The 15,945-nt window shown below is 45.4% G+C and overlaps 2 protein-coding genes and 1 long non-coding RNA gene across 4 annotated transcripts in view; 2 read left to right on the top strand and 1 right to left on the bottom strand.

Annotated features, from left to right (window-relative positions):
• The window catches only part of LOC103602352, a 17,106-nt gene extending 16,761 nt beyond the window's left edge, over nt 1-345 (bottom strand). The window contains exon 1 of the long non-coding RNA XR_551522.1: nt 277-345. This is a non-coding gene — a long non-coding RNA (uncharacterized LOC103602352). The remainder of the gene's footprint in view (nt 1-276) is intronic.
• Nucleotides 346-416: 71 nt separating this feature from the next.
• On the top strand, nt 417-11,980 carry LOC103602351 (E3 ubiquitin-protein ligase TRIM39). 2 transcript variants are annotated; one of them, XM_008586763.1, is made up of 7 exons: nt 417-488; nt 2,860-3,319; nt 4,269-4,364; nt 7,083-7,313; nt 8,488-8,510; nt 9,082-9,197; nt 9,964-11,980. In XM_008586763.1, exons 2-7 carry the CDS (start codon nt 2,867-2,869, stop codon nt 10,509-10,511), a joined length of 1,467 nt encoding a protein of 488 aa, XP_008584985.1. In that variant the 5' UTR covers nt 417-488; nt 2,860-2,866; the 3' UTR covers nt 10,512-11,980. The 2 variants fall into 2 exon arrangements, with proteins under 2 accessions (XP_008584985.1, XP_008584986.1); XM_008586764.1 differs by lacking the exon at nt 417-488 and adding an exon at nt 693-1,185.
• A 476-nt stretch (nt 11,981-12,456) lies between these two features.
• On the top strand, nt 12,457-14,944 carry RPP21 (ribonuclease P/MRP 21kDa subunit). Its single transcript, XM_008586762.1, has 5 exons — nt 12,457-13,322; nt 13,399-13,499; nt 13,595-13,677; nt 14,513-14,638; nt 14,797-14,944. Exons 1-5 carry the CDS (start codon nt 13,266-13,268, stop codon nt 14,892-14,894), a joined length of 465 nt encoding a protein of 154 aa, XP_008584984.1. The 5' UTR covers nt 12,457-13,265; the 3' UTR covers nt 14,895-14,944.
• Nucleotides 14,945-15,945: the final 1,001 nt, after the last annotated feature.

Raw genomic sequence — 15,945 nt, 5'->3', positions numbered from 1 at the left:
AAAGTCCACACCCCGCCCTTGCCCCGCCCTCGGCGACTCCCAGCCACACTAGGGACTGGCGGAGCCCGGCCGCAGCCCGGGTCCAAAGCCCGAACACGACAGCCTCGCCGGCATGGTCGCCCGTCCGGTGCCCTGCGGGCAATGGGCTTCAGCGCTCCACCGCGCGCATGCGCGACCCTCCTCCAGAGGATTCTTCGGGTCACCTGGACGCCGGCGTCTCAACCACCTGCCCCTCCGGGTTCCTTCTTGCTCTTGATGACAAGTGCTGTTTCTCACCTCCGGTCCCCCTCCTTCCGCAGGCACCGCTAGGCCCCGTCACGGCCGCCCGCCGACACCCGACTCTTCCACTGACACGAGCCTCGGCGCGGCTTCCGCTTCCGGCGAGTATTGTGTGTCGTGCCGCGGGGCGGGGGCGAGGGGAGGAGGAAGGAGGGAGGCAGAGCTCCGGCGGCTCCGCGCCCCGCACTCCCGGACCCGAAGCCGGGAAGGTAGGTGCTGTCTCGCCGCCGCGCCAGGGCCCAGGGCCTGCCCCCGCCGGCCGGCTCCGCACGCCGCGTCCCAGCGCTCCGCTACTGCGTCACCGGCCCCCCACACGTAACCACAGCTGCCTCCGCCCGCCTCGGCCCGGGCGGACGTTTTGCCGCCCCGGCGACGTCAGCGCGTCCGGCGTTGCTTGGCTACCCCGCAGTCCCCCGTCCCGCTCCCGCTCGCCTCCCCGGGTGGAACTCTGACGCGGTCACCGCCGGTCTCCGCGGCGTGATAGCGGAGGGCATCCCACCTTCACGTCACACCTCTTCCTCACCTGCACACGCGTCCCTCCCTCCCCCACCAAACACGACGTTTCCTCTCCCCTTCTCCAATCCCCCTGCCCTAGGTGTGGCGGAAGAAGATGGAGACGGGGGTGGGACAGAGTTGTGGACAACGCTCAGGAGAGGGTCGCAAGGTGGGACCCCAAACAGTGGTAGAAAGAAAATGAGGACATCCCTGAAGCTTGTCATTCTACAAGACACGAGGAATACAGGGGAGAGGAAGGACCAACCCAGAGGCACCCAAGGCCTCACGGTGGCGGTAGCTCAATTCCTCTCCATTCTTCCCCTAACCCTTTCCGCATTTCTCTTTCACATCGCTTTGCCACTCTAGAAGCATCCTGGTCCCTAACTGTACATACAATTCAACTCATCCCAGGTGAGGAGGCCACCTAATTTCTAGAAGACTGGGGAGGGGGCAGGGTCACTAGTGAAAGTTGGATTACCATAAGTAGAGAAAAACCATCTGACTGAACTCTTCTAATGTTGAGGGAAGAAATTCAAGTCCAAATAAGTTATCAGCTCCTACTTCAAATTAAACACTTTCATGTGTACTATTAGTATATTACAGAAATAATCATTGTCAACCCAACTCATTACATGGCCACTTCTTTCTCAGCACATAGACCTACCAAAGCTCCTTCCTTCTGTTGGGTCCCTTAGGTGGAGGGAGTGAGTGGGGAGGGGAGAAGGGATTATGGGAGTAGAGAAATCAATTTATTCATGGATAAAAGTTGACATTTTAAGGATTGAATTGGAGGACTAGCCTTCTGCGTTATACATCTCTCATGCATTTCCAATTCTTCTAAGGCTTCACTTGAAGGAGATTTAATTGCCTCTTTTTTTTCTCTTAAATCCCAACCACTACAGAACCTATTAGTTAGAGACACAGTATGTCCAATTTGTTATAGATAGCTATTTTGAAAGATTCCAGTCACTGCTGAGTATTTAGAATAGACTTGCCAGCTCTCTTTTGAAGAAGTTATTGGCCTGGGCTTAGTGATATACTCTTTAGTATAGTTGCCATGAATTTATCATTTTTCAGCAGTTCCAGTTATCCAAATGCACACAAATAGAAATGGGATGTGTGTGACTCATTTCATTCCAAGAAGAGGGCATACTTCCTCTAGGCTAGTCTGATAAAAGAAAGAATAATTTTCAATTTTCCTGAAAAGAGGAGGTTGTTATCTTTGCTTAACTCATTTAATTTATTACCCTTTGAAAGAGTGAGAGAATAATGGCAGAGAATCAAGCTTAGGCTCTAAAGGTCTATTATAATAAAACTCCTCTGGAACATTACACTTTAATTTATACCTTATTTAGGAAATTTTAACAATTTGACTTTCTTTTTGGCAGCTGGCCGGTATGGAGATCCAAACTCTTGACCTTGGTGTTAAAACACCACCCACTAACCAACTGAGTAACCAGCCGGCCAACACTTTGACTTTTATGACACTTTTCACTTCCCAAATTATTTTCTCATCTATTAGAAAAACATTTTAAACCAGCATACATTGGTCTGGAACTATTCTAAGATACAAGTGGGATTAGCCTGGATCAGAAGTATGCTGGCTTGGAGTTGAAGGAGGCCTCTGTTTCTAACAAAATAAAGCAGAAACAAGAGAGACAGGGGTTGTGTGTCAGTTTGATGAAGAAAAAAAAATAGGTTGATGGCTGGGAATCTCAAGTTTTGGAAATGGAGAAACAAAGAGTTTGAATATAGTGGAGGAGAAGATGGAAAATCCAAGATGGAGGGCTGGCCCGTGTCTCATTTGGGAGAGTGCGGTTGCTGAAAGCCACGGGTTCAGATCCCTATATAGGGATGGCTGATTAGCTCACTTAGGAGAGCGTGGTGCTGACAACACCAAGTCAAGAGTTAAGATCCCCTTACCAGTCATCTTTTTTTTAAAAAGAAGGAAAATAAGAAAATACCAAGATGGGGCTGAATCTGGAGTTAGAGTTTAACATGGGGATAAATATCAGGCCAGGAAGCAAAAAAATTAAAGCTCCAACTAATATTTTTCTTTTCTCTCTCCCTTTCACCATCCCCTAGTTAAATAATGGCAGAGACAAGTCTGTTAGAGGCCGGGGCCTCTGCGGCCTCCACAGCTGCGGCTCTGGAAAACTTACAGGTAGAGGCAAGCTGCTCTGTGTGCCTGGAGTATCTGAAGGAGCCTGTCATCATTGAGTGTGGGCACAACTTCTGCAAAGCTTGCATCACCCGCTGGTGGGAGGACCTAGAGAGAGACTTCCCTTGTCCTGTCTGTCGAAAAACATCCCGCTACCGCAGTCTCCGGCCTAATCGGCAACTAGGCAGTATGGTAGAAATTGCCAAGCAACTACAGGCTGTCAAGCGGAAGATCCGGGATGAGAGCCTATGCCCCCAGCACCATGAGGCCCTCAGCCTCTTTTGCTATGAAGACCAGGAGGCTGTATGTTTGATATGCGCAATTTCCCACACCCACCGGGCCCACACTGTCGTGCCACTGGATGATGCTACACAGGAGTACAAGGTGGGGAACCAGACACGTGATGCTAATGTGGGGAAAGAGGGAGGAGCAGCAGAGGATGAAATTCTTTGAGTAGAGAATTCTACTCTGAAAAAGTTCTCTGTAGTCCCTTCAGAGCTACATACGTGGGGGACACACAGTACATCAGATCAAATGTCCTCTATTATGAAGAAGAGCAGTGGTGAGGAGCACTCCAAAATTTCTCTCTGACATTTGAGTCACAGGGGTAAATATAGGTATGTGTGGTCTTGGAATATATCATTTTTCATAGATGAATGAAACCACATGGAGAAGACGAAACTTAGTAAGAACTGAAAAATAGTTTGGTTTCCTCATTCTGCCCCCACCCCCACTCACAATGCTCCTTGTTTTCCCATTGGTATTGGAAACAGGTAACATCACTTCAGACTGATACCAACCAGACTAAGCTGAACCAATCTGTTGTTTGCATCTTTCCCAAATAATGGGTAACATGGCATCAGGTTTAACTTACTGTTGGGAGGCAGTAAATGTTTGATTAATAGGAACCAGAGATTTTAAGGTCTTAGCATTTTATCCCATACTTTGCTTGATTAATAAGATCTTGGAAACAACACTTAAAGTAATTTACAGTGTAAATAATTAAGTGTTTATTTTATTTGTAGATGGTTAGAATTGGATGTGGGTTTAAAGAAGGATATTAGTGCACAGAAAGTTACTTTGTAATATGTAGTTCCTGAGTAAGGAAATGGGCAGAGATGGGGGACACAGAGTTGGTGACAGCTGGACAACCATCTCAGATTAGTGAGAGGAAAGTTGGGTGAGTAGGGAAGGTGATGGGAACAGGTTGGTGGCAGGAAGAGGGACCTGTAGGAAGGTGCCATCCCAAATAACAGGTAAGGAAGGGAGTTGGATCAATAGGTGGATGATGGATGTACCAGCCAACCCCAAATGTCTCCTCCCCACCCCTCAGGAAAAACTGCAGAAGTGCTTGGAGCCTCTGGAACAGAAGCTGCAGGAGATCACCCGCTGCAAGTCATCTGAGGAGAAAAAGCCTGGTGAGCTCAAGGTAAAGGCATGTGATCCAGTTGGGCTGCTCTGCAGGGTGTTTGCCTATGAGAGAATTAACCACACATTATTTAATCCACCAGTACTGGTTCATTAGAAAGTTGCTGTTCACTCCAAAATGATAGTATTTTATTAGGCTTGATTGCCATTAAACATTGTCCTTAAACTGCTTCTCATGAATCAAATATTGAAGAGAGGGATATAAGAGATGAAGTACAGATAGAAGACCTTACATCCGGTCAGTTGAGGGAGTTTATGCCTATTGGTCTCCCTTTTCTTGTAAAGCAGGGAAGGAAGCTCTCTGCTGAGAATGCAGGGGTGGGAGTTTCTTAGAGTTTGAGGAGAGGAAAATTTGGAAGGTTCACTGGGGAGGAGGAGAAAGAGCTGACCAAGAGCTCCCAGAAGAACGGCCCAGTGACATTAGGACCATATTGTCATCACTCAAGTAAGCTCAAGTATGCTAGATGATGTTGGTACATTCCTAGAATGTTCTTCTCCTCCCCATCCTCTTCCTGTAGGATCCTATCCATCCTTCAGGCAGAATGAAAACCACTTCCTATGCAGCCTTTCCTGACCCTACAGAAATTAACTTTCTTAATTTTTATATAATTTTGTATCTCTTTCATAGCATTGTCTTATTTGTCGCATGGTGTTTTGGTACCTGTCTTATTTCTTCCATTGGACAGTGAACAAGTATTATTAGTAGCTAAAATAATGACTAAAATTGACTAGTCATTGGGTGGGGTGTCCATGACATTCCATATTTACAGGGCTATACTAGGCCTTAGAGTTCTACTTTTGTTGGAGTTGTAAGAGTTCAGGCCAGACTTGGGACAAGTGGAACACAGAAAAGCTACAAAACAATGCAAAGGGGATCCTGAGGCCATCTTTGGAAGGATAAGATTAGATACTCTGCAGGTAGGTCGTGTTACCCCCAGTTTACACAACTGGGGGAAATGGAAATGGAGGAAATGGAACTTGGAAGAGTGTCAAGTCCAAGATCATACAGCCAGTAAGTGGCAAAACCAGGGATACTAGTCCTTTGTGAATCAGTAAATATTTATTACACTCCTGGTATAGGCCGAACTATGTATTTGACACTGGGTAACAATGATGAGCTAAAACAGTCTCTCCCCTCCATGAGCGTAAAATCAGGTGCAAAAAAAATAGATGATAACATGGCACAAAAAGCATAGCTGCAAGTTTATAAGAAGACAGCGTAGAAATTTGACCTCATTTAAGGCTTCTAGAAAAAATAATGGGTTCTTGGAGTTAAGATTTAGGTATCACCAGAAATTAAACATGGGTTTTAAAACAAACACTAATTTTTAAATAGTGAATGACAACATTTCAGCAGAAAGCATGTATTATTACCTTAGTCCTTTATATTTTTTAACAGAGCATTTGAATTTTTGAAAATTTGAACTAAATTTGGTTACAAAGGGAAACTTTTTAAAAAATGTTCTTTGTTCTTCTGGAGAGCTCCAGAGAAACTTAAAATATATGAGAAAATGGAGCTTATTCCTAGTTATTAACTTTCCTCTTCCTGTTGATCACCTTCTTGAAGGTAAAGGATGGAGAGGGAAATAAAATTTTAAAAACTTTCTAAATGCTAGAACAAAACTTTAGTTTTTAAAATCATCCCAGTCAAGGCCGGCCCGTGGCTCACTCGGGAGAGTGCAGTGCTGATAACACCAAGGCCACGGGTTCGGATTCTATATTGGGATGGCCGGTTTGCTCACTGGCTGAGCGTGGTGCTGACAACACCAAGCCAAGGGTTGAGATCCCCTTACCGGTCATCTTTTTAAAAAAATAAAATAAAATAAAATCGTCCCAGTCATGGCTTCTTATTTTGTGTTTCATCAGTCACAGTGACACTTGGAGAATCCTCCTTTGGGGAAATCACTTCTTATTGCAGTGGAGGCGCAAAAAAGGAGGATATGCTGGTAATGCTCAGAAAGTGTCATGGCTGATGTTTGGGTCCTGTGTTACCACATTTCAGGAATGTTAGAGATTTAAGTCTATGCTGGCTTAGACTAAAATGACTCAAATTTCAAGCAACTAATTTACTAACAGACTTCTGGAACCTGTTCCTGGTGTGGTAACTGCCAATTCTCTGAAGTGACTTGAAACTATTTAACAAGTTCAGCCCTGAAATCTACATAGATATTTTATAACAGCCCATTATTAAACTCTTACTTATTCTTATACCTTTTTAGTTGATTCTCTGATTTTTATCAGGTAGATATCTTACAATATACAAACGACGACAATCCTATCTTTAACTTTCTAGTATTTGTACTTTCCTTTGCTTGACATATTGCATTAACTAGAACTTTTTGATTGGGAATAATAGAGATATCTCTAATATCTATAATAGTAGATGTCATCATGTTATTGATTCTTGTATCTTGAATATATTTTATTAAAACATAAAAGTACAACTTTTTTAGAAGTTAATTTAGTGAAGAAAATAAAAATTTTTTAAAACATTGATTTTTGTAAATCTTTGCAGTGGCCTTTACTCCCGTCATCAGTGGAGGTGTCAGGGATGGACTCATTCTTTACAGAGGGAAGTTCCGAAGGAGAGAAAAATGAGTGTTATTCAATTTCCAGTGGCACTGGAAGTCTATGTTAATTCATACACATGGTTGTTGGGCAGAAGGCTCCCTTGTGCCACACTGGCCCTACTGACGTAACATCCTCCCTCTGTTCTCAGAGACTCGTGGAGAGTCGCCGACAGCAGATCTTAAAGGAGTTTGAAGAGCTTCATAGGCGGCTGGATGAAGAACAGCAGATACTGCTTTCCCGACTGGAGGAAGAGGAACAGGACATTCTACAGAGACTCCGAGAAAATGCTGCTCACCTTGGGGACAAGCGCCGGGACCTGGCCCACTTGGCTGCTGAGGTGGAGGGCAAGTGCTTACAGTCAGGCTTCGAAATGCTTAAGGTTCGACCTTTGCCCCTGCATAGCCCCTCAGGTCGAATGCCATATAGCTTTGCACAGGCCATTCTGTCAGCCTGGGATGCTCACTCTTCTCTGCTTCCCTAAATCTGATTCTTTCTTCCACATATACTCAAAGGATCTTTTTCTAGAGAGAGACCTCTCTGATTTCTCCCATCTCTTTCTAATCATTTTTGTGTTCTTATGTCTTGTCAGCAGTTATGTTCTTAATTTGTAACAAAGAAAAAATTAACTCTTTTGAAAAGAGGGAAATCTAATCTAAATTAGCAAAAAATTATGCATTAAAAATTTTGTAAATGCAGTTACCATTACCTTTAAGTCCTGAAACTTGATTTACCTAGTGCTAAAAAATAGAAACATAGTTTAAAGGATACTTGAAATTATGTGTAAATAATATATTGCTTTTGATATGTAAATAATGCCTTTAAAATGTTTGAAATAGCTTGTTCTTTTAAGCAGATGAATGGTGTTAGCAAGGCTGAAGGAAACATATTCCTTATCATAGAGATCATATTACCAGTATTTGAATCAGTGAGGCCTCGTCGTACATTTATTTGCATTTTATGTATTGCTTGGTATTTATTCTTGTGTCCTTTCATGTATGTGTGTTTTGCCTTCCAAATTAAACTAGGAAATCCTTGCAGGACAGAGATTTGTTGTCTTTGTCTTCTGGACCCCAAGTATTCTCAAATCAGGATTGGCACAGATATTAATGTTTATTAACCAGTACCAGACAGGGGATACCAAACTACCACAGGAAAATGTGATTTCTTCCTATGCCACCAGTCTGGAACTATCTATACTGATCCTTAAGGAGACTGAGGTGTGTGGTTGGTACTTGGGGGACAGAGTAAAGAGCAGACACAATCCCTGTCCCTTGCAGGAAGCTCCTAGTGTCCTTGAGGAGCAAAGACAAACACAAGAAACCATTTGGAAGTGATATAAATTACCAAGCTTCATGATGACCAATTGAAAGTGGGGATTAGGTTGAGAGAGATGCACTCAGATCCCTCTGGAGCTCTTCCTCTTCCATTGTGACCCTCAGTTTGCCTTATGCCTATTTTATAGATCTAGAACTTTTGGGAGAAGGGGGAACCTTTTGCCTTCAGGACCCTTGAATACCAGGACCAATATTCCTTTCTTTTCTCCTTCCCTCTAGGATGTCAAAACTACCCTGGAAAAGTAAGTGATTCTTGTGTGTCTTTAAATGAGTTAGGCCTTGGGTTAGAGACTACAGGTACAGTAAGGAGTTGGGGGAGTAAGGATGGGAAAATTATGCAGTGTCTGGGTCAGATATGGGATGTTTATTGCATTCATGAAGCCAGGTAGAGAACAAATCATCAGAAGTAATAATCCCTGACCTTTTCTTCTTTGAGCATCAGGACTTCCTTGATAAGGAAAATGATAATGTAGAACCAGATTCTACTGTGCCCGTGGATGGAATTGTGTCCAAACAAGATGGCAGGAGGAAAGGGTTGGGAGAGCAGGGAGGGTGATTATCTATTTGCACGAATACCACCAGGAAGTTAAAAGGCTCATTTTCAAGATAAGAATCTGTCCAGGAGACCATATGGCTCTCCATAGATTAGTAAAAGAAAGGAATAGGCAAGCTCCTTGTCTGCAGGGAGGAGGGGGAAAGTGAGAAGATGGAGAATTTTAGATTCTCCTTAAAGATGACAACATCTGAATACTCATTTGGCTGGAGCTTACCCCTGACCCTGCCCTTTCTTCCCCTATCTCCTTATCCTTTTAGATGTGAGAAAGTGAAGACCATGGAGGTGACTTCAGTATCTATAGAGCTGGAAAAGAACTTCAGCAATTTCCCCCGACAGTACTTTGCCCTAAGGAAAATACTTAAGCAGCTAATTGGTGAGTCGTTCCCAAAAGGAAACTAGCAGAGGAAATCACTAGAGAGAAGAAAGTCTTTAGGTCCTACCTCATATGGGCTTCAGTTATCCTGTCTGTCACTTTTCATGCCTACACCCATCCCTTTACCTAGCTTTTAGTCTCAGTCTGAGTCACAGAACTTGGAGTGAGAGGAAGCCTTAGGTGTCATCTACTCTTAGGTCCATGCTTTTCTACATAGGGATCTAGAAAGGTTAATTTGCCTAAATCATCAGGTAGAGTGAACATATAATTTACCATCTAAACTGGGACAATCTTGAGAGTGAAAGGGAGTGTCATTAATATTTATGCTGCGAATATTGTCATAAGTCAGGCTTGTTCCAGGAGAACAGACACACAGTCACCCTATCCCTAGATCATAATGCTGTCCTGCTCTGTGTCCTTAACAATTTCTGTTCTTTCTGGCCCTCAGACCATGCCTTGCACTTCTCCACACAGTGAGATAAATGATGATATGGAGGGAGATGGAGAGAGAACCAGGTGGGACCTAGACTACCAACCCCTGCAGAGTCAAAAGATCATTATCTTTTATTTAGGGTCAGGGTGAAAAGTGAAGCCATTGTTTCCTCCCTTCCTTAGGTGGCACCGTGGATTGAAAAAGTTAACCAAACTGCAGTGTTCTGGGGACTTTAAGGGACCGAGCTCTGTAAAGGCAGGCTGGAAGTGTGAGGCAGGGGTGTTTAGCTATTCCCGTCCTCATCTAGCTCCCCACTCTGGCTTCTCCCGTCAGCGGATGTGACCCTGGACCCTGAAACCGCTCACCCTAACCTTGTCCTGTCGGAAGATCGTAAGAGCGTCAAGTTTGTGGAGACAAGACTCCGGGATCTCCCTGAAACTCCACGGCGTTTCACCTTCTACCCTTGCGTCCTGGCTACTGAGGGTTTTACCTCAGGTCGACACTACTGGGAGGTGGAGGTGGGCGACAAGACCCACTGGGCAGTGGGCGTGTGCCAGGACTCTGTGAGCCGAAAGGGCGAGCTGACTCCACTCCCTGAGACTGGCTACTGGCGGGTGCGGCTGTGGAATGGGGACAAATACGCAGCTACCACCACACCTTTTACCCCTTTGCACATCAAAGTGAAACCTAAGCGGGTGGGCATATTCCTAGATTATGAGGCCGGCACACTGTCTTTTTACAACGTCACAGACCGCTCTCATATCTACACCTTCACTGATACTTTTACTGAGAAACTTTGGCCCCTCTTCTACCCAGGCATCCGGGCTGGTCGGAAGAATGCTGCACCACTTACCATCAGGCCCCCCACAGATTGGGAGTGACAGGTTAGGACATGGGAATAACTGGGGTGAGGCAGGGTCAAGAGTTATGGGCCTTCCTTCCTGTGTCCTGCTGGAATGTCTTCATGTCTGCCTGGTTCCAGTCCTGAATCATCTTGGAGAAACACCTTGGTTTCTAGGATGGTTTGTGTGAAGGAGTAGATAGGACTGGGCTTCAATGAGAGAGCACAGCTGTGTCTCCCTCCTACCTGTTTGAGTGGGAGGCTGGCTCCCAGCAGATTGTCTTCCCAGAAGTCCATCAGGTTTTCTATTGCACAAGGATAGGTTGGGAAGGAAGGAGAGGCTTTTCTAGAAACAAAAACTCTGTGAGAGGGTCTGACTTGCTTCAACTGGAGGAGGAAACAGAAATCCCTGTACATCCTTTTAGGGGGTCTTTGACCCAGAATAGTCTTGTTTCTTGAGTAAAATCATGGGGGTCTGTGTACCTCTAGATTGAAGAAAGATGAATGACAGTTGCTCTCATGGATCTAGAAGTTGAGTTTTTCTGAGGGCAGAGATTGGGCAACAAGAAGTTTAGAAGGAAGGTCAGTAAAGAGGATTAAAGGAACAGATTCCTAGAGACTGATGAAGGGGAGGGAGGTTTCTTTGGTCTTCTGTCCCAGGGTTAGGTTGCCATTATGACTAGGATTGGCTAGAGGTAGGAATGTGGGAAGGAGAGGGTGAAAGAAAGCAGAGGAGAACCCAGGTCCCTGCCTCTGCCTTCTGCAGAACTGGCTGATTATCTGCCTCTATATAGTTGGTTGTCTCCAAGAAGTCAGTCACCTTGCTCCTCTTCAGAAAGGAGGTGGAAGAGATCCTGCAAGACACATCTGCCATTTCACTGTTTTCAAAAGGGAACTTGGAGAGGAGAGAGTCAGGTATCAGAGGAAAGGATATTTCTATCCAAAGCCCTGGCCTTAAAGAATGTTACTAAGTACTTCCAAGTTGTCAGCCTTGTTATCTGGCTAAGGTGTGTAAGCCAGAAAGGAAGAAAGGTAATGGAGCCTTTCTCACCCTGAGGACAGGGTAGAAGAGGGTGGTGTGTATTATAGGGAAGGGCCAGATAGGCAACTCCTTTTGGCCTGTGTGCATCTGGCCTGGTACTAGTGTTCACAAGAGCCAGCCTTTTGCTTGTTTGTTGCCATCCTTCACCCTTGCCATCCCCTTTTCGGAGAATGTAAATCATTTTAATGTTAGGCCAAATAACCTATAGGGTACATATGTTGTCAAAAAAGGTAAAGCGATGCATGCCAAACCAAACTAAAATGACTTGGATTATCTGCTGTTTGGGTAATCTTCACAGAAGACTGAGACAAGAAACTACAGTTTTTTGAGGGCATTTTAGTTCCTTCTACCACCTCAACAGGATTTTGTCCAGACTCTCCACTTACCTTTGTGCCTTGACTGTGGTTCTTTGTGGCAAGATACTTTGGTTGGTAAAGTGATATGGAACAAAGGATCCACTGAAGTGATCTCTGTGTTGTGTGGTAATTTGGTGAAGCCCTTGTGTCGATGTGTATGAATCACTGGGTGTTAAAAATGCATGTTCCTGGGGCTGGCCCGTGGCTCACTTGGGTGAGTGTGGTGCTGATAACACCAAGACCACGGGTTCGGATCCCTATATAATGATGGCCAATTAGCTCACTTGGGAGAATGTGGTGCTGACGACACCAAGTCAAGGGTTAAGATCCCCTTACCAGTCATCTTAAAAAAAAAAAAAAAAAAAAAAAATGCATGTTCCTTGATCTCACCCTCAGTGATCAATTGAGGTCTGGGGTGGGCCTGGCAATCTACATTTTAAACACACTTTTCTCATTTCAGTCTGAGGACCCTTATGAAACCACTCCTAGAGGTTCTCTGCCCCAGCCTGGCAGGGGGCTTGAGAGGGGAGAAAGGTCTTACCCTCTCCTAACTTATGCTTCCCTCCCCTGTCTTGGGGCTCATTCATGTTCTGCCCCTTCTGTTTGCATCCCTCTGCTTCCAACCTCAGGAACGGGTAGTCATTAACAATGAATCAAAGGTAAATGTAGCATGCCAGACTGAACAAATGAAAGAAAGAGGGAATGATATAGTTTCAGGGGAAGGGGATGCTGTTGACTGGACCTAACAGGAATTAGAAACCATCCACTCAGCAAGTGAATGTGTGCCCAGCACTGTGTCACAAAAAGTGTGTTTCTTTGGTAAGTGGAAAAGTAGGAGTAAGCTGTGCTTAAGGGGCGGGGGGCCCTCTTCCCTCCAGCACCCTCATGATCCTTCCTACCTTTACCTCCTCTGGCACCAGGGCTTTTTTTGAATGTGTAAAACCTCTTGTTTCTTCATTCTGTAGATTTCCCAGGCCTTTGGCTTCAGGAAAGTAGAGCATAAGGTCTAGTTGGGTATAAATTGCACATAACCATCTCCCCAGCCTATCTGCATAAAAAGGCCAGTCTTCTTTCCTGAAAATGTTTAGCAGTTTTAAGATCCTCTCCTGCTGCACTAGCTCCTCCAATCTCTACCTAATATAACTGATCAGGGGCTTGAGGAAGACTGGAAGGAATCCAACTCTATTAAAGTACCCTGGGCTTGGATTGAGGGGGATGGGTTTACAAACAGGTGAGTCTGTGAGTCCATGGGGTGGCGCCAGAGTAAGGGCCACCGGAGAGCTGCTCAGGGCAGCAGTCGCGAGCCCGGGGACTACACTTCCCAGGATACCTTGTGTAGGCGCCTGGGGCGGGGCTGTTTGAAAGACGGGGCCTGCTTGCGGCTCGAGCTGTGCGAATGGCGGGGCCGGTGAAGGACCGCGAGGCCTTTCAAAGACTCAGCTTCTTGTACCAGGTGAGTCCGCCATGGGGGCCGAACTGGGCAGCAGTCCTGGTGCGGCCGGCCCGGAGTAACTGCTGTCCTCTCCCAGGCCGCCCACTGTGTCCTTGCACAGGCTCCCGAGAACCAGGCGCTAGCGAGGTTTTACTGCCACACGGAGAGGACCATCGCGAAGCGGCTAGTCTTGCGGCGGTGAGACGGGCGGGGGTTCTGGCGTCGGGCGGGACGGGGAAGAACCGGAGAGGGAGTGCGGCAGCCCCGGACCACCTTCCCCCTCCAACCCCCAGGGACCCCTCGATAAAGAGGACCCTCTGTCGTGGCTGCTCTTCCCTCCTCATCTCGGGCCTTACCTGCACCCAGCGCCAGAGACGTGAGTGCTCCTGCCGAGGTGGGATGATTGCGGGGCAAGTGGAGATAGGGGAATGGAAGCTAAGCGACCCCTTCCTCACTTTAGATGAGTGTCAGGCGTGGGATTTCCAAGAGCCTTCTTTCTCCAGCTCTGGGTTAAGTTGTTAACTCCACTTGTACAGACTAAGGCTTGGCTTGGTTTTTTTCCCCTATCTGAGCAGTAGAGAAATGGTGTTGCACTAAGAGGCAATCCCGCCCATGCATAGTAGATGTTATTTGGCATCATGAAGGATTTGATTCCCATCATCACCATTCGTTCATTAAACAAATATTTATTTTCTAAGATGTGTCACGTGTTTGTGCTAGATTCATTATTATTGAAATTACAGTCTGCTAGGACAGACTAGGAAACAATTAAAATAGTGTAGAAAAATGCTTTAATTGGGGAAGTAGAATGCTAAGTTACTTATGCTAGTGGTGGTGAGGTTCATGATAAGCAAAGGGAATGAGAGATGAAAATTCTAGGCATGTGTGAGGACTCCTTGACAAGAGAGCTTGTGTTGCTGTCAAGGAAGGGAGAGTTCAGGAGGCTGGAGATTGAGGTGGACAGGGGCAAGACATGAGGCTGGAGAGGGAAATAGGCCAGATCTTGAAGAGTCTTGTTAGGGAGTTTGGACTTTAACTTAAAGAATTACAAGAGATTGAGTGAGTTTATTCAGGGCCTTACACCATCAAGTTTGCATTCAAATTGGGGGTGGGGGGAATTCCTACTGAAAAACAGTGGAGGCAGAACTGCGTGCAGGAGACCTTTTCTTCTAAACCTGGGCACTCTTCTTCCTTTTCCCACTGTTACGCAGGCCACAGGGGACAGTGCTGGACAGTACAGACCTGCCTAACATGCCAGCGCAGCCAACGGTTCCTCAACGATCCTGAACATCTGCTCTGGGGAGACCGGCCTGAGGCACAGCTGGGGAGCCAGGCAGGTGAGACATGGTAGAGAAAAATGAAGGATACCCCAGGTGATAGAGACAATGGGGAATGTAGAGCCAAAGAGAGCACATAGGCAGGTTCTGGGTTGGTGTGAGATGTGCCACAGTTTAAAAAACTAATTCTGCTCCTCTGATTCTGTTCATCTACCCAGATCTCAAACCACCACAGCCCCTGCCAAACACAGCCCACCCCATTCCAGACCACCTTCCTGAGGAGAAGATACAACCTCAGAGCTCCAATCACCAGTGATGGATTCACCCTATCTTCCAAATAAATAAAGTTCAATTCTCTTTTACTTTGAGTGATTCTGTTCTGTTGGTATTTCAACTCTTAATTCCATTTTCCTCTCTTTCTGTCTATATTTCTTGTTCACCATCTTACCTCTCCTTTGTCTTTACCATCTTTGTACTCATGCAGATTTAGACAGACTACTTGGCCCCACTAAGCAGCTTCCATTCCCAGAGTTATAGCACCAGTCACCCGTGATTCCGCAGTGCAATGTCATATTTGGGACTCAAGGTTGAGAGTTTTCTGCAATGTTCTGAGACCTCTTAGGGTATTTCATGTTTCAGTATCCCTGACTGTTGACTAAAGAGCTGAACAGAATGCCAATGCCACTGCTGCTGTTTTTGAAAGAGGGGAAAATTATGGGCGTGGTTCATATCCTCCAAGCCTACTCAGAATTGGTCATTTCCCAATCCCAGAATTGTCTTCTATAAAATTCTAATAAGGAGGGCTGGCTGGTTAGCTAGGTTGCTTAGAGCATGGTGTTGCTTACACCAAAGTCAAGGGTTTGGATCCCTGTACCGGCCAGCAACCAAAAAAATAAATAAAATTCTAATAAGGGAGAGGATACAAAACTGAACTAACAAGGTCAAGGGTGTTAATAAAAGCACTCTGGCAGACGTTATACAGTATGCTCCATATGTAATCTCTAAAACTTTTCTTAAGAATCAGTAAACAATTGAAAAAAAATTTTTTGGCAGCTGGCCAGTACAGGGATCTAAACTCTTGACCTTGGTGTTACCACCACCACACTCACCCAAGTGAGATAACCAGCTAGCCCCCCAATTTTTTTTTTTTTTAATAACCTTATAGAGCCTACTTAAGGACAGAAGTCCCGGATTGACCTCTTTGCTAGCTGCCAGCTAATCAGGTTATCCCAGAAGTATACACAAAATTCACTATTCCCAGAATGCAGTTTTCTTTCTTACCTTTCTTTTATAAATCCTGTTTCATTTATCTATTGCTGCATAAAAATCATTTCATAATGTGTGGCTTAAAACAACAGTGATTATTT

This window comes from Galeopterus variegatus, unplaced genomic scaffold, assembly GCF_000696425.1.
Source record: "Galeopterus variegatus unplaced genomic scaffold, G_variegatus-3.0.2 Scaffold4105, whole genome shotgun sequence".
In the NCBI taxonomy this organism is placed as follows: Eukaryota; Metazoa; Chordata; class Mammalia; order Dermoptera; family Cynocephalidae; genus Galeopterus; species Galeopterus variegatus.
The sequence above is the reverse complement of the archived record's forward strand: the minus strand, read 5'-3'. Positions and strand labels throughout refer to the sequence as shown.